Below are 18645 nucleotides of genomic sequence, written 5' to 3' on the forward strand. Positions count from 1 at the left end.
TTTTCCTCCCTTCTCGAGTGCAAAAATTATTATTATTATTATTAGTAGTAGTAGTAGTATATTCATAAGGAATCACACATCGTAGGGATTATACATCGCCTGAGGAAGAGAAGGTAATAAGGTGTGATCAAGAAAAGGTAGGATAAATCCAATTTCTTGGATCAAGAGCCCTTCACCGGGATGAAGGCCATGCACCTACCCTTCTCCTCCTTGAAGGCCAGAGACTCTTACCAAAGTTGGTTAAGTGACTCGTCAGCTAAGTTAATTGCCCCATCCCTCAGCTCTAAATTTTAGGTGGTTTTTGATCTGGCTTAGACGGGATGGGGCCACGGGGGCGAACACCCCCGGAATAGTCTACAGTTAGAATATATTAATATTCCAAAACTATATAAAAAAAATTAATATTTTTATTTTATCTCAGAAAATGAAATTAGTCGCCCTTCAAAATCATATAGTTACTCTGACCACAGTGTTGATATCTACAGCAGTTTTCAGTCGCTGAGGTAACTTTCAAGCTCATTTTGGCATTGCAAAACATGATACGAAGCTGTGGTTAGTGTTGGTTTCATGTGCGAGGAGGATAATGAACATATATGCCAGGATAATGCCTTGTGGAATAGTTTTTTTTTTTACAATACCCTGGTTAGATTTAATTTGAGTTCCTGTCACTGTGATATATTAAAGAATTTAATATTGACTCACCTACTTTATCTGATAGGTTCCAGACTCTGAACTCATTATGTAAATATTGAAGTTTATAATTAGGCTATGAAATTTATAACTTATTTTAACTCATTTTGTGGGAGGTCACTTAATGGTTGCAGTTGTCCAAAACTTGTGCCAAATTTGTATCAGTGTGAGGTGTGAAGGTGTGGGTCATACGTGGTGTGTGTGTCAGGTGTGGTGGTGATGTGAGACTGTGGTCACTTTGTGGTGGTGTATGTGGTGGGGCGTGAGGCAGTGTGTTGTGGGCCGGGTACCTGGCTCTGAGGTGGCCACCACCAAGTAAGACAGACTGTTCTCTCATATCTTTTTTTTTTTATTCGCCGGTATTCTCCCGGCCCGGGTCTTTTCCAAGTAGTGGTGACCCGGCCTTGGCTCCCTATCTGGGGAGTGTCTCGAGACGTAAGTCTCCCATGGGAGGAGGTACAAGTACCCCCTCATCTTTGGGACCAACTGTCCCTAGGCCTAGCCACATTCCCCGCCCTCACGGGGCTCGTAGGGAGAAGCTAGGCCTCTGGTCTGCCATCTGCCCCGCCCCACAAAGGGGCTCGTGGGGATGGCAGTCTTATGTGCTGCAGGTGGTAGCAAGCTCAGGCTCAGCCGGGCTGTGGCTCGTATCTGCGTTAACTTTGATCAGGCCCTGATCCACACTTGTGGACCGGGCCGCGGGGGCGTTGATGCCTCCAACACAACGCTCAGGCTCATATTTTTTTAACATATTGACCTTTTTTTTCATATTGACTTTTTTTTTAAACTAGAATGCGACGTCCAGCAGGATTGAAGTTTTTCATATTTACATGTACTGACTTCGGGCGCCAGAAGGAGACTTGCGGATATGTCGTGCCTTTCATGGGTGCCTACTTTCCTGTGAAATGTGATGGTCATCCTCAAAGCAATGGCACAGAACAGTTGATATACTAACAGCACGCAGGACAGTGTAGGCATCAGGAGCTTTCTCGAATTTCTTCCTTCTTGAAGACAGTTAAAGGTCGTTTGGTAATCCCCATTATGTATGAAGGACGGTGTTGACGAGAACTGGTCCATTAACACTTCTTGAGTTATCTCTTAATGTACTTATTACACCTCTGCTTTTCATTGGGCTATTTTGCACTGTCTGCCGATCCTCTTGCCGCTTGTACAGGTAGGGGTAATTGGGGGGGGGGATTAATTCCATTGTGCAGATTTGGTAGTAATAGTCCCTTCTGCTGATGTTTCCCACACCTTGCTAATGTTTCCCACACCTTGTTCATATTACCCACGCCCAGGTCGGTTCCAGAAGCTTTGTGTAAGGGGGACAAACTTGTTGGAAGAGCCAGGGGGGGGGGGTATTTTGATTTTGGGGATATAGAAGAGTGATGGAATTTTTGAGGAGCTTGAGCCCCCATTCCCTTGTACCCCTTGGCGCCACCATGTGCACTCCCTGCTGAATTTCCCACACCGTTAACGTTTATATTATACACTATATACATATATGCACATATATACATTCTATATCTCCCCCGTGACCAGGTCTCAACACAAGAAAGCGGAACATTTATTAAAAAAAAAAAGTAAGAAAGCGAAATATATATTAAATGTTCATAGAAATTTGTATGAGGCTTTGTAAAAAGTACTCTTTAAACCAACAGGTAATTGATCCCACCAGAAATGAAAATACCCTGGATTTGATATTCACAAACATCGAGGAACTGATCAGAGACATAACACTTTCCAAAACTATTTACTCTAATCATAACATCATAGAGGTTCAAACTAGTATTAACTCAGGGGTAGGAAACTGCATCACTAATGTTAGAGACGGGATGTTCAGTAAGTTTAACAACCATTGAATTGACTGGGAAAACTAAACCAAGAGCTATCAGACATACTCTGGAAATCAGACATGAGCGACCTAAATCCCCACCAGTGCCTAGAGAAGCTGAATACAGAAGCATACAAGGTATGTATGAAACATGTACCATTGAGGAAACCCAGAAGAAGATCAGATATAGAGAGAGAGCGTAAGAGATGGTACAGAAGAAAACGGGTTACTGAACTGCTTAAAAACACAAATATGCTACAACAGAGGAAAGATAGACTTAGCAGAGAGATCACTGAATTAGAGCAAAAACTTAGGATGTCATACCTCACAGAAGAAGTACAAAGGGAACAAAAGGCCATACAGGATATTTCAAGAAACCCAAAATATTTCTATTCCTACGCAAAATTCAAGCTAAGAACTACCTGTAGAATTGGACCACTACTGAGAGGAGAGTCGTATATTGACGACAAACAGGAAATGAGTGAAATCCTAAAAGAACAGTATGAGTCGGTGTTCAGCAACCCTCTAAATGACAGCAAGGTAGAAAATGCAGAAATATTTTTCACTCCAGAAGAAGGCCGCGCAGACCAACTAACTGACGTTAGTACAAATCCCATAGATTTCGAAAAAGAAATGGAAAACATGCCCACTCACTCAGCACCTGGACCAGATTCATGGAATGCTCTATTTATAAAGAAGTGCAAAGTACCACTAGCACGAGCCCTCAGTATTCTTTGGAGAAAGAGCTTAGATCTAGGTGAAATACCAGACCTTAAAGAGTGCAGACATAGCTCCTTTGCACAAGGGAGGTAGTAGAGCACTAGCTAAAAATTAGACCAGTAGCCCTAACCTCTCACATCATAAAAATCTTCGAAAGAGTGATGAGACGGCAGATTACAAATTTCATGGACCAGCACAGCCAACATAACCCGAACCAGCATGGTTTTAGAGTAGGACGATCATGTCTGTCACAGCTGCTGAACCATTAAGACAGAATTACGGAGGCACTGGAAGACGACCAAAACGCAGATGTGATTTGCACAGATTTCGTAAAGGCGTTTGACAAATGCGATCATGGAGTGATAGCGCACAAAATGAAGGCCATGGGCATTACGGGGAAGGTAGGCAGATGGATTTTCGGTTTCCTAACACACAGAACACAAAAAGTAGTAGTGAACAGGGCAAGATCCAGCATCACCGAGGTCAAAAGCTCAGTGCCCCAAGGCACTGTCCTGACACCTCCGCTGTTCCTCATCCTCATAGCAGACATAAAGAAAAACACCCGGCACACTTTTGTATCAGCATTTGCAGATGACACTAAAATAAGCATGAAAGTCAGTACGGTAGAGGACACTGAAAAAGTACAGGAAGACATAAACAAGGTTTTCCAGTGGGCAGTGGAAAACATGAGGTTCAGTGGTGATAAGTTCCAGCTGCTTAGGTATGGAAAGAATGAAGAACTCAAAAGGAGCACTATATACAAAACTCAAGAGAGTCACCAAATAGAACGTAAGAAACACGTAAAAGACCTAGGAATAATTATGTCAGCGGACCTTTCTTTTAAAGACCATAACAAGACAAAGATGACAGCCAGGAAGATGACTGGGTGGATACTGAGAACTTTCAAAACAAGGGAAATAATGCCGGTGGTGACACTTCAAATCGCTAGTGCTCCCTCACTTAGAATATTGCTCAGTGCTGACGGCCCCGTTCAAGGCAGGAGAAATATCGGAGCTGGAACAAATACAGAGATCGTTTACGGCTCACATTGAGCCAGTAAACTACTGCGAACGCCTGCAAGTCTAAAACATGTACTCATTGGAGCGGAGGAGAGAGAGGTAACTGACTCACGAAATCGTAATGACACGACTGCAAACAAACCATACCACGGGCGGGGATATAATCCGCGATCAGAGTCTCAAAACTCCAGACCGTCACGTTAGCCACTGGACCAGCTAGCTGGTCCAGTGGCTAACGTGACGGTCTGGTGTTTTGAGACTCTGATCGCGGGTTCTATCCCCGCCCGTGGTATGGTTTGAGAGAGAGGTACATGATAAATATACTTGGAAGGTACTCGAGGGCTTGGTCCCAAATCTGCACACTGCCATAACAACATACTGGAGTGAGAGATATGGGAGGAAGTGTAAAATAAGCCCAGTGAGGAGCAGGGGTGCGGTGGGGACAATAAGGGAACACTGTATCAACATCCGGGGTCCCAGACTTTTCAACATCTTACCAGAAGATATCAGAAACACTGCTGGAACAAGTGTAGAAGCCTTCAAGAGGAAACTGGAGAAGTACCTTTACCAGGTGCCAGATCAACCATGCTGTGATGGATATGTGGGGCAGTGGGCCTCCAGCAGCAACAGCCTGGTTGACCAGCAAGCACCAGACGAGCCTGGCCCATGGCCAGGCTCAGAGAGTAGATAAACTCGAAACTCTTCAAAGGTATATCAAAGGTAAAGGTATGGTATATCATATATTTTACGTGTCCATGAGAGAAGAGACATCATCAGCAATCTTGTCAGAGTGCCAAACATTTAACAGGCTTCCAGTTCTCATTTGTATGACAAGAGGTTAGCGTCTCCTTTGATGGTTCAAGAGTTGGAGATTGTGTATAAGGTTTGCATTGTTGTGAAGGGTAAGACGTGCTACAGGTAGGGTGTTGGCTGGGGTTGGGGTAGAGGAGGGTACAGACTTTACATGTTGGGAAGGGCGCACACCAATAGTACGAAGAACAGTTTGGGAGTATTTCATATAAAGGTTAGCAAAAACAGAGGACAGCAAAGCCCATAGCAACACCAGAGGTTTGAGTCCCTCTTCAATGTCCCTCTTGATGATCTTAATTTTTTCAGAGAGAGAGAGAGAGAAAGAGAGAGAGAGAGAGAGAGAGAGAGAGAGAGAGAGAGAGAGAGAGAGAGAGAGAGAGAGAGAGAGAGAGAGAGAGGCCAGTGAAGGGTTACTTCATCTCCCTATACCTACTGATGCCTTTCTTGATCTTATTTGCCTTTGTGTGGACTCTTGATTCTTTTTCCTTTCAAAGTAAATTTTATTCTCAAACCTTTAGTGTCGCTGTGGGCTCTCTATCCCCTGTTCTTGCTAACCTTTATATAGTATACATGTTGGGGTTTATGCTTACCTGGAGGTTACCTGGAAGTTATTCCGGGGATCAACGCCCCCGCGGCCCGGTCCACGACCAGGCCTCCCGATGGATCAGGGCCTGATCAACTAGGCTGTTACTGCTGGCCGCACGCAGTCCAACGTACGAGCCACAGCCCGGCTGATCCGGCACTAACTTTAGGTATCTGTCCAGCTCTCTCTTGAAGGCAGCCAGGGGTTTATTGGCAATTCCCCTAATGCTTGATGGGAGGCTGTTGAACAGTTTTGGGCCCCGGACACTTATGGTGTTTTCTCTTAGTGTATCAATGGCGCCCCTACTTTTTATTGGCGGCATTTTGCATCGCCTGCCCAGTCTTTTACTTTCGTAGGGAGTAATTTCTGTGTGCAGATTTGGGACCATTCCTTCCAAGATTTTCCAAGTGTAGATTATGATATATCTCTCCCTCCTGCGTTCCAACGAGTACAAGTCAAGTGCTTCCAAGCGTTCCCAGTAGTTAAGGTGCTTGACAGAACTTATACGTGCAGTAAAGGATCTCTGTACACTCTCTAGATCTGCGATTTCACCTGCTTTGAATGGAGATGTTAATGTACAGCAGTATTCCAACCTAGAGAGAACAAGTGATTTGAAAAGGATCATCATGGGCTTGGCATCTCTCGTTTTGAAAGTTCTCATTATCCATCCTATCATTTTCTTTGCACGTGCGATCGTGGCACTGTTGTGATCCTTGAAAGTGAGGTCCTCAGACATTACTACTCCCAGGTCCCTTACATTATTTTTCCGCTCTATTGTATGGCCGGAGTCAGTAGTATACTCTGTTCTAGTTATTATCTCCTCCAGTTTTCCATAACGGAGTAGTTGGAATTTGTCCTCATTGAACATCATATTGTTTAAAGCTCAGAATAACCGAAAGATTCTAGTGCATTGTAAATAAAATAGAACAACAACCATCATAAATGCAAGAAAGATGATAATCTGGATAACAGTAACTTTTAAAGGAAAACATGCCAAGCAACCGATATTTTTGAGGGCACCTGTAACTTCTAGACTGGAATATTGTTGTACACTAACAACCTCTTTTATGGCAAAATTACAGATTTTGGGAATGTACAAAAAACTCCATTACCGAAATAAATTCAGTCGAATACTCCTTGGAAAACAAGGTAATCATTTCAACGCTGCATGACCCTCGCGGGTTCTATCCCCGCCCGTGGTATGGTTTGTTAGCGCTTAGTTTTGATTTCGCTGTATAGCCCTTGTGGTTTAGCGCTTCTTTTTGATTATAATAATAATAATTAGTTTTGATTGTAATCATAATAGAGAGTAAATCAGTTTTGTCTAAAAAAAATAGTAAAGGAATGATTCTACATCCACGCAGATTTTGTTTTTATTAAATTAATCATTGTCCTAGATTTTTATAGGCATTGTTTATTTTTTATTTAATATATGTCGTGCCGAATATGTAAAACTGGTCAATTAGCAAGAACTCATTTAAAATTAAGTCCTTTCTAAATTTTTATCTTATACGTTTAAAGATATATATTTTTCATTAATGTTAATGTAAAAATTTATAATTTTGCACCAAAAGAATCTTAGAAAACTTACCTAACCTTATTATAACAAGCTCAATTTATTTTAGCCTAATCCGACTATATTTTAGATACGTTTACAATAATTTAATAATAAATAAACGCAATGAAATATATTTTTTTTCGTTAGGTTCAGAATGATTTTTGCGAAATTGTTGCATAAACAAATTTTTGCTTGTGTTATATGGCAAGATGAGCGTTGCTATTTAAGCCAAAATCGCAAGTTCTGCTTATTCGACACGACATATACAAGGTGTATTACTATAATGTTAATGCTTGTTTCAGACATTCACCGCCTGGTGCAACTCCCATCTCCGCAAGGCGGGCACCCTCATCGAGAGCATAGAGGAGGAATTCCGCAATGGGCTCAAGCTTATGCTTCTGCTCGAGGTGAGGCACACTTACCTTCTACCCTAGGTGTGTGTGGCACCCTTACCTTCAATTATGTGTGGCACTCTTACTTTCAGTTGTGTGTGTGGCACCGTTACCTTCAGTTGTGTGTGTGGCACCCTTACCTTCAGTTATGTGTGTGGCACCCTTACCTTCAATTATGTGTGTGGCACCCTTACCTTCAATTATGTGTGTGGCAACCTTACCTTCAATTGTGGGTGGCACCTTTACCTTCAGTTTGTGGCACCCTTACCTTCTATTATGTGTGTGAGGGGCACACTTACCTTCTGTCCAGTGTGTGTGACACCCTTACCTTCTGTCTTGTGTGTGTGGCACCTTTACCTTCTGTCCTGTGTGTGTGGCACCCTTACCTTCTGTCCTTTGTGTGGGGCACCCTTACCTTCTGTTCTGTGTGTGGGGCACCCTTACCTTCTGCCCTGTGTGTTTGGGTATGGGGCGCCCCTTACCTTCTGTCCTGTGTGTGTGTGTGTGTGGCACCCTTACCTTCTGTCCAGTGTGTGTGACACCCTTACCTTATGTCCGGTGTGTGTGGCACCCTTACCTTCTGTCCTGTGTGTGGGGCACCCTTACCTTCTGTTCTGTGTGGGGCACCCTTACCTTTTGCCCTGTGTGTGTGTGGGTATGGGGCGCCCCTTACCTTCTGCCCTGTGTGTGTGGGGGTACCCTTACCTTCTACCCTGTTTGTGTAGGGCACCCCTTACCTTCTGCCCTTTGTAAGTGGGGCACCCTTACCTTCTGTCCTGTGTGTGTGGCACCCTTACCTTCTGTCCTGTGTGTGGGGCACCCTTACTTTCTGTTCTGTGTGTGGGGCACCCTTACTCTCTATTATGCGTGTGGCACCCTTACCTTCTGCAATGTGTATGGGAGACTTTTATCTTCTGCCCTGTGTATGTTTCACCTTTATTTTTTCTTTCTCCCATGTATGTGAAACCCTTAAGTGTGTAGGGGGGGGCACCTTTACCTTCTGCCCTGTCTCTGTCTGTCACCCTTACTTTCTGCCTTATGTATATGTATACTCACCCATTTGTGGTTGCAGGGGTCAATTCACAGCTTCTGTCCCCACCTCTTCGCTGGTCACTATTAGGTCCACTCTCTTCCTGCTCCATGAGCTTTATTTTATCTCTTCTTAATGCTATGTATGGATCCTGCCTTCACTACATGTGTGTGTGTGTGTGTGTGTGTGTGTGTGTGTGTGTGTGTGTGTGTGTGTGTGTGTGTGTGTGTGTGTGTGTGTGTCATCCTTTCTGCCCTATATGTGTGTGGCACTTACCCTCTGCCCTGTGTGTGTGTGTGTGTGTGTGTGTGTGTGAGTGTGGCATGCTTACCTTCCCTGTCTTCTTTGGTACTTACTCGTCATATTACCCATACTTCATCCACAAACATGCATGTTGTTTACATTTATCAGGAACAGTATTGGTTCCAATATGAAACTTTATGGAACACTGCTACTCATGTTTGTCCATCCCAACCACTTGCTAGACCATCGCTTTATCTCTATTAAGATATTCCTTGATGCAACATCTTATGTTTTCTATTATCCCTGCTTGCTCTTTTTGTTAGTGGCCTTGATTCTTGTGGAGAACAATGTCGAATGTCTTATAACAATCCAGAAATGTGCAGTCTACTCTTAGTAACGCATTAGTTAATTTCTCCTACATCTGCCTCATTTAGTGTGAAAACAAGGTCTAGTCTCATTGGCTTATCCCAACTTTTTCAAGAGTTTCCCATCATTACCTTGATCAGTGTCACTCCACACATCCATGTGGTTCCCAGTTCTCTCCTTTTAGCTTTGTATTGTTTCAGCATTCTCTCCATCCAGGTTACACTATATTGTTTATTGTGAACCTGTTACTGCTGATAATAAGTTGCTAATAGGTGTTAAGTTAAAGATTGGTCTGTGATAGCTGTGTGTTAGAATGGATGGCAGTCATTACTGACAAGTGTTATGTTACAGGTCATCTCCGGCGAGACTCTGCCCAAACCCGACCGAGGCAAGATGAGGTTCCACAAGATTGCCAATGTGAACAAGGCACTTGACTTCATTGCCAGCAAAGGTGTGAAGCTGGTATCAATTGGTGCTGAAGGTGTGTACTTACATCACACACGTGTGTAATAGCCATTATCATTTCAGTAATAACGAAAAAGTAAGCCATGATAATTCTTATCAGTAGTGATAATTTTACTACTACAGCTTACAATATTAATAATAATTTTCATTCATAAGTGATCACACAGTTATACTTATTTTGGGCATTATATTCTATTACAAACAAGTGATAATTATAGAGAACATTTTAACTGTTTGCCCATGGCTTTGACCTCTTTCCACAAGTAGTAGTGTTTTATTATTATTATTATTATTATTATTATTATTATTATTATTATTATTATTATTATGGGATGCCTGTAGGGACCTCAGGAAAATTTTAGAGGCTTTTGACACTTAACATTTCAAATTTTTTAAACATTATGCATGTTATTTTTAACTTAGCATGATGATACTAATTTTTTGTTAGTGCATGTTCTTATAAATACTATAATGGTATTTTTGTTAAATAGTTTTTACCCTTTTTGTTTTTAAGTATGTATGTTTGATGACAAGGATACAAGTTGTAGAAGAAGCTTTTATTGGGACAACATTTCACCCTGTAGAGCTTTATCAACTCACAATTAGACGTATTAAAGCTTTTCACAACAGATGTCCTAGTAAATACTTCAACAACTTGTGTCTTTGTCTTGGTCTTCGTACTTTTCAGCAGTATGCCACATCATCCAAATACCTGTAGGTTACCTGTAGTTCCTGCCATGGCCAAGTCCTAGACCAGGCCTCCTGATTGTAATAAAATAGTAGTTTTACTTACTGAAAACCACTTACTGTACATTTCAGGAAATTTCAGGTATTTGAAAATGTCAATCTTGTATCATTTGCTCAATTTAATTAAAGTTATTTAATTGCAAGTTTTTAAAACAAAGTTCATACACAAAAGACAAGCTACCATTTAAGTAAAATTGACAAACTTACAATTGAACCTACTCTTTATACTGTATAATTGGCTTGACTATTTAACTGCTGCCAACATAGTCATGGAAGCTGTAGCCAGGATGACTGTGGAAGCTGCAATCATGACTATGGAAGCTAAAGCTAACAAGACTGTGAAAGCTGCTGCTACTATGATTGTGGAAGCTGCAGCTACCATGGCTGTGGAAGAAACAACTACCATAGTCATTGTAGCATTAACTACCATGGCTATGCTAGCTGCAGCTAGTATAACCATGGTAGTTAGGTATAGGTCATATAGGGGCTGCTGATACCGTGTTAAGTTACATGGGGATAAAATGTTTCCAGTTGCTTGCATGATACTACATGAAACTGCTCATTCTTCTCATGTTAATAACTGTAGGTTGACTTGAGGGCCTATTTCCAAATCTACACAGACCATAACATATTGGAATGAAAGATGTTGGAGGAGGTGTAAAATAGACCCATTGAAAAGCAATAAGAAAACATTGTGTCAACATCTGTAGTCCAAGACCTTCTGTCAGCAGATATTAGGAACATTTCTGGAACAAGTGTAGAAGTTTTCAAGAGGAAACTGGATAAATACCTCTGCCAAGTGCCAGATCACCCAGCCTGTGTTGCGTACATGACCCAGTGGGCCCCCAGCAGCAGCAGCAGCAGACTGGTTGAACAGTCAACAGAAAAGCCTGGCCTCAGGCAAGACTGTAAGGGTAGAAAAACTCTCAAAACCAGTAACAGGTATATTACAGATTTTTTTTTTTTTAACAAGTCAGCCGTCTCCCATCGAGGCAGGGTGACCCAAAAAGAAAGAAAATCCCCAAAAAGAAAATACTTTCATCATCATTCAACACTTTCACCTCACTCACACATAATCACTGTTTTTTGCAGAGGTGCTCAGAACACAACAGTTTAGAAGCATATACGTACATATAAAGATACACAACATATCCCTCCAAACTGCTAATATCCCGAAACCCCTCCTTTAGAGTGCAGGCATTGTACTTCCCATTTCCAGGACTCATCCCGGCTATATAAAAATAACCGGTTTCCCTGAATTCCTTCACTAAATATTACCCTGCTCACACTCCAACGGATCGTCAGGTCCCAAATACCATTCGTCTCCATTCACTCCTATCAAACACGCTCATGCACGCCTGTTGGAAGTCCAAGCCCCTCGCCCACATAACCTCCCTTACCCTTCCAACCTTTTCGAGGACGACCCCTACCCTTCCTCCCTTCCCTTACAGATTTAAATGCTCTCCATGTCATACTACTTTGATCCATTCTCTCTAAATGACCAAACCACCTCAACAACCCCTCTTCAGCCCTCTGACTAATACTTTTGTTAACTCCACACCTTCTCCTAATTTCCACACTCCGAATTTTCTGCATAATGTTTACACCACACATTGCCCTTAGACAGGACATCTCCACTGCCTCCAACTGCCTCCTCGCTGCTGCATTCACAACCCAAGCTTCACACCCATATAAGAGTGTTCGTACTACTATTCTTTCAGACATTCCCTTCTTTGCCTCCATAGATAACGTTTTTTGTCTCCACATATACCTCAACGCGCCACTCGCCTTTTCTCCCTCATCAGTTCTGTGATTAACCTCATCCTTCATAAATCCATCTGCTGACACGTCAACTCCCAAGTATCTGAAAACATTCATTTCTTCCATACTCCTCCTCTCCAATATGATATCCAATTTTTCTTTATCTAAATCATTTGATACCCTCATCACCTTACTCATTTCTATGTTCACTTTCAACTTTCTACCTTTACACACAAACTCATCCACTAACCTTTGCAATTTTTCTTTAGAATCTCCCATAACCACAGTATCATCAGCAGAGAGCAACTGTGTCAATTCCCATTTTGTATTTGATTCCCCATAATTTAATCCTACCCCTCTCCCGAACATCCTAGCATTTACTTCTTTTACAACCCCATCTATAAATATATTAAACAACCATCTAAGGCCTATCTAAGGCCTACTTTTACCGGGAAGTAGTCTCCCTCTCTTCTACACACCCTAACCTGAGCCTCACTATCCTCATAAAAACTCTTTTCAGCATTTAGTAACTTACCCCCTATTCCATATACTACTTGCAACGTCTGCCACATTGCTCCCCTATCCACTCTATCATATCTTTCTTTCTTTCAACGCACCAGCCGTATCCCACTAAGGTGGGGTGGCCCAAAAGGAAAAACAAAAGTTTTTCCTTTTAAATTTAGTAATATATACAGGAGAAAGGGTTACTAGCCCCTTGCTCCCGGCATTTTAGTCGCCTCTTACGACACGCATAGCTTACAGAGGAAGAATTCCGTTCCACTTCCCCATGGAGATAAGAGGAAATAAACAAGAACAAGAACTATAAAGAAAATAGCAGAAAACCCAGAGGGGTGTGTGTATATATATGCTTGTACATGTATGTGTAGTGTGATCTAAGTGTAAGTAGAAGTAGCAAGACGTACCTGAAATCTTGCATGTTCATGAGACAGAAAAAAGGACACCAGCACTCCTACCATCATGTAAAACAATTACAGGCTTTCGTTTTACACTCACTTGGCAGGACGGTAGTACCTCCCTGGGTGGTTGCTGTCTACCAACCTACTACCTTAACTCTATCATATGCCTTTTCTAAATCCATAAATGCAATAAAAACTTCCCTACCTTTATTTAAATACTGTTCACATATATGCTTCAATGTAAACACTTGATCTACACATCCCCTACCCACTCTGAAACCTCCTTGCTCATCTGCAATCCTACATTCTGTCTTACCTCTAATTCTTTCAATTATGACCCTACCGTACACTTTTCCTGGTATACTCAGTAAACTTATTCCTCTATAATTTTTACAATCTCTTTTGTCCCCCTTCTCTTTATATAAAGGGACTATACATGCTCTCTGCCAATCCCTAGGTACCTTCCCCTCTTTCATACATTTATTAAACAAAAGTACCCCCTTCCCCTGCTTTTAACATTTCTGTCATGATCCCATCAGTTCCAGCTGTTTTACCCCCTTTCATTCTACATAATGCCTCACACACCTCCCCCACACTCACATCCTGTTCTTCTTCACTCCTAAAAGATGGTATACCTCCCTGGCCAGTGCATGAAATTACCGCTTCCCTTTCTTCGTCGACATTTAAAAGTTCCTCAAAATATTCTCGCCATCTACCCAAAACCTCCATCTCCTCATCTACTAACTCCCCTACTCTGTTTTTAACTGACAAATCCATTCGTTCTCTAGGCTTTCTTAACTTGTTTAACTCACTCCAAAATTTTTTCTTATTTTCATTAAAATTTCTTGACAGTGCCTCTCCCACTCTATCATCTGCTCTCCTTTTGCACTCTCTCACCACTCTCTTTACCTTTCTTTTACTCTCCATATACTCTACTCTTCTTATAACACTTCTGCTTTGTAAAAACCTCTCATAAGCTAACTTTTTCTCTTTTATTACACCCTTTACTTCATCATTCCACCAATCACTCCTCTTTCCTCCTGCACCCACCCTCCTATAACCACAAACTTATGCCCCACATTCTAATACTGCATTTCTAAAACTATTCCAACCCTCTTCAACCCTCCTTCCCCCCCACCCCCCCACTACTCATGCTCACACCAGCCCACCTTTCTGCCAATAGTTGCTTATATCTCACCCGAACTTCCTCCTCCCTTAGTTTATACACTTTCACCTCCCTCTTGCTTGTTGTTGCCATTTTCCTCTTTTCCCATCTACTTCTTACTCTAACTGTAGCTACAACTAAATAATGATCCGATATATCAGTTGCCCCTCTATAAACGTGTATATCCTGGAGCCTACCCATCAACCTTTTATCCACCAATACATAATCTAACAAACTACTTTCATTACATGCTATATCATACCTTGTATACTTATTTATCCTCTTCTTCATAAAATGTGTATTACTTATTACCAAACCTCTTTATACACATAGCTCAATTAAAGGCTCCCTATTTTCATTTACCCCTGGCACCCCAAATTTACCTACTACTCCCTCCACAACATTTTTGCCCACTTTAGCATTGAAATTCCCAACCACCATTACTCTCACACTTGGTTTAAAACTCCCCACGCATTCACTCAACATTTCCCAAACTCACTCTCTCTCCTCTACACTTCTCTCTTCTCCAGGTGCATATACACTTACTATAACCCACTTTTCACATCCAACCTTTATTTTACTCCACATAATCCTTGAATTAATACATTTATAGTCCCTCTTTTCCTGCCATAACTTATCCTTCAACATTATTGCTACTCCTTCTTTAGCTCTAACTCTGTTTGGAACCCCTGACCTAATCCCATTTATTCCTCTCCACTGAAACTCTCCCACCCCCTTCAGCTTTGTTTCACTTAAAGCCAGGCCATCCAGCTTCTTCTCATTCATAACATCCACAATCATCTCTTTCTTATGGAAACATAAACACATATGCAGTTTAATGTGATCCTTTATTAACAACGTTTTGCCCACACAGTGGGCTTTTTCAAGTCACACACAGATCTACCTGGGGTGGAAAGTACGGGAGTATTTATAGTCAGGTTCAGAATGTTGAGGTCAGGTGGAGAATGCTGCATCTGATGATCTACCGGGTGGGGTTATAGAGTCTTGGGTAGCTTGGCAGGGGTATTGGACAAGTTGCGAGTAGACCTTCTGCAGTGTTCTATGTTCTTATGTGGGATAGCGATGAAGAAGTTTCTTGGCGAGTGGTTCAGCTATGTTATAGAAGCCGTTGTTCTGGTTGAAATTGTTGGTTATAGAGATAAGCGATGATTCCAGGATTCTTCGGTATTGAGTGTTGTCTTTCACACAACCATTTAATTAACTACATAAACTCAAGACTTATCGCCACAAAAGACAACACTCAATACCGAAGAATCCTGGAATCATCGCTTATCTCTATAACCAACAATTTCAACCAGAACAACGGCTTCTATAACATAGCTGAACCACTCGCCAAGAAACTTCTTCATCGTTATCCCACATAAGAACATAGAACACTGCAGAAGGTCTACTCACAACTTGTCCAATATCCCTGCCAAGCTACCCAAGACTCTATAACCCCACCCGGTAGATCATCAGATGCAGCATTCTCCACCTGACCTCAACATTCTGAACCTGACTATAAATACTCCCGTACCTTCCACCCCATGTAGATCTGTGTGACTTGAAAAAGCCCACTGTGTGGGCAAAACGTTGTCAATAAAGGATCACATTAAACTGCATATGTGTTTGTTTCCATTGTGTCGGTATTTTATACCATTTATTTTCATCTCTTTCTTATCATTTGCACAACATCCACTCACATTCAGACTTCCCACTTTGACAATTTTCTTCTTCTTATTCTTTTTAGTAATTATTACAGGAAAAGGGGTTACTAGCCCATTGTTTCCAGCATTTTAGTTGACTTTTACAACATGCATGACTTACGGATGAAAGATTCTCATTCCACTTCCCCATGGATATAAAAGGAAAAGTAATAAGACCAAGAACTATTAAGATAAAATCAAAGAAAACTCAGATGAGTGTGTATAAATAAACATGTACATGTATGTGTAGTGTGACCTAAGTGTAAGTAGAAGTAGCAAGATGTACCTGTAATCTTGCATATTTATGAGACAGACAAAAGACACCAGCAATCCTACCATCATGTAAAACAATTACAGGCTTTCATTTCACACTCACTTGGCAGGATGGTAGTACCTCCCTGGGTGGTTGCTATCTACCAACCTAGTACCTATATTACAGATATATTTGTGTAATTTGTACTTTTTATACATTGTGACCCTAGTTTAAAAGTTGTCAAATATTGTTGTACTTATTACTCATTTTTGTTGCAGAAATTGTTGATGGCAACCTGAAGATGACGTTGGGTATGATCTGGACCATTATTCTGAGGTTCGCCATTCAGGATATTAGTGTAGAGGAGATGACTGCCAAGGAGGGTCTCTTGCTCTGGTGCCAGCGTAAGACTGCTCCTTACAAGAACGTCAATGTTCAGAACTTCCACACCTCCTTTAAGGTTAAATTTTTTTACAACATAACTTTTATTTGATCACCTGTCAGTTCACATACCCTGCAAGGAAAAGCACTCATATGAGGCGACTAAAATGCCGGGAGCAATGGGCTAGTAACCCCTTCTCCTGTATACAATTACTAAAAAAGAGAAGAAGAAAAACTTTATAAAACTGGGTTGCTTAAATGTGCGTGGATGTAGTGCGGATGACAAGAAACAGATGATTGCTGATGTTATGAATGAAAAGAAGTTGGATGTCCTGGCCCTAAGCGAAACAAAGCTGAAGGGGGTAGGAGAGTTTCAGTGGGGGGAAATAAATGGGATTAAATCTGGAGTATCTGAGAGAGTTAGAGCAAAGGAAGGGGTAGCAGTAATGTTAAATGATCAGTTATGGAAGGAGAAAAGAGAATATGAATGTGTAAATTCAAGAATTATGTGGATTAAAGTAAAGGTTGGATGCGAGAAGTGGGTCATAATAAGTGTGTATGCACCTGGAGAAGAGAGGAATGCAGAGGAGAGAGAGAGATTTTGGGAGATGTTAAGTGAATGTATAGGAGCCTTTGAACCAAGTGAGAGAGTAATTGTGGTAGGGGACTTGAATGCTAAAGTAGGAGAAACTTTTAGAGAGGGTGTGGTAGGTAAGTTTGGGGTGCCAGGTGTAAATGATAATGGGAGCCCTTTGATTGAACTTTGTATAGAAAGGGGTTTAGTTATAGGTAATACATATTTTAAGAAAAAGAGGATAAATAAGTATACACGATATGATGTAGGGCGAAATGACAGTAGTTTGTTGGATTATGTATTGGTAGATAAAAGACTGTTGAGTAGACTTCAGGATGTACATGTTTATAGAGGGGCCACAGATATATCAGATCACTTTCTAGTTGTAGCTACACTGAGAGTAAAAGGTAGATGGGATACAAGGAGAATAGAAGCATCAGGGAAGAGAGAGGTAAAGGTTTATAAACTAAAAGAGGAGGCAGTTAGGGTAAGATATAAACAGCTATTGGAGGATAGATGGGCTAATGAGAGCATAGGCAATGGGGTCGAAGAGGTATGGGGTAGGTTTAAAAATGTAGTGTTAGAGTGTTCAGCAGAAGTTTGTGGTTACAGGAAAGTGGGTGCAGGAGGGAAGAGGAGCGATTGGTGGAATGATGATGTAAAGAGAGTAGTAAGGGAGAAAAAGTTAGCATATGAGAAGTTTTTACAAAGTAGAAGTGATGCAAGGAGGGAAGAGTATATGGAGAAAAAGAGAGAAGTTAAGAGAGTGGTGAAGCAATGTAAAAAGAGAGCAAATGAGAGAGTGGGTGAGATGTTATCAACAAATTTTGTTGAAAATAAGAAAAAGTTTTGGAGTGAGATTAACAAGTTAAGAAAGCCTAGAGAACAAATGGATTTGTCAGTTAAAAATAGGAGAGGAGAGTTATTAAATGGAGAGTTAGAGGTATTGGGAAGATGGAAGGAATATTTTGAGGAATTGTTAAATGTTGATGAAGATAGGGAAGCTGTGATTTCGTGTATAGGGCAAGGAGGAATAACATCTTGTAGGAGTGAGGAAGAGCCAGTTGTGAGTGTGGGGGAAGTTCGTGAGGCAGTAGGTAAAATGAAAGGGGGTAAGGCAGCCGGGATTGATGGGATAAAGATAGAAATGTTAAAAGCAGGTGGGGATATAGTTTTGGAGTGGTTGGTGCAATTATTTAATAAATGTATGGAAGAGGGTAAGGTACCTAGGGATTGGCAGAGAGCATGCATAGTTCCTTTGTATAAAGGCAAAGGGGATAAAAGAGAGTGCAAAAATTATAGGGGGATAAGTCTGTTGAGTGTACCTGGTAAAGTGTATGGTAGAGTTATAATTGAAAGAAATAAGAGTAAGACGGAGAATAGGATAGCAGATGAACAAGGAGGCTTTAGGAAAGGTAGGGGGTGTGTGGA

General features: G+C 41.4%; 1 protein-coding gene across 2 annotated transcripts in view; it reads left to right on the top strand.

Moving 5' to 3' along the window:
• Actn (alpha actinin) overlaps positions 1–18645 on the top strand; it is a 234578-nt gene that overhangs the window by 174427 nt on the left and 41506 nt on the right. For both annotated transcript variants that reach the window (XM_070084039.1, XM_070084038.1), the window contains exons 2-4: positions 7517–7621; positions 9597–9726; positions 16538–16719. In XM_070084039.1, coding sequence (XP_069940140.1) covers positions 7517–7621; positions 9597–9726; positions 16538–16719 — 417 coding nt within the window. The remainder of the gene's footprint in view (positions 1–7516; positions 7622–9596; positions 9727–16537; positions 16720–18645) is intronic.

This window comes from Cherax quadricarinatus, chromosome 11, assembly GCF_038502225.1.
Source record: "Cherax quadricarinatus isolate ZL_2023a chromosome 11, ASM3850222v1, whole genome shotgun sequence".
NCBI classification, from domain to species: Eukaryota; Metazoa; Arthropoda; class Malacostraca; order Decapoda; family Parastacidae; genus Cherax; species Cherax quadricarinatus.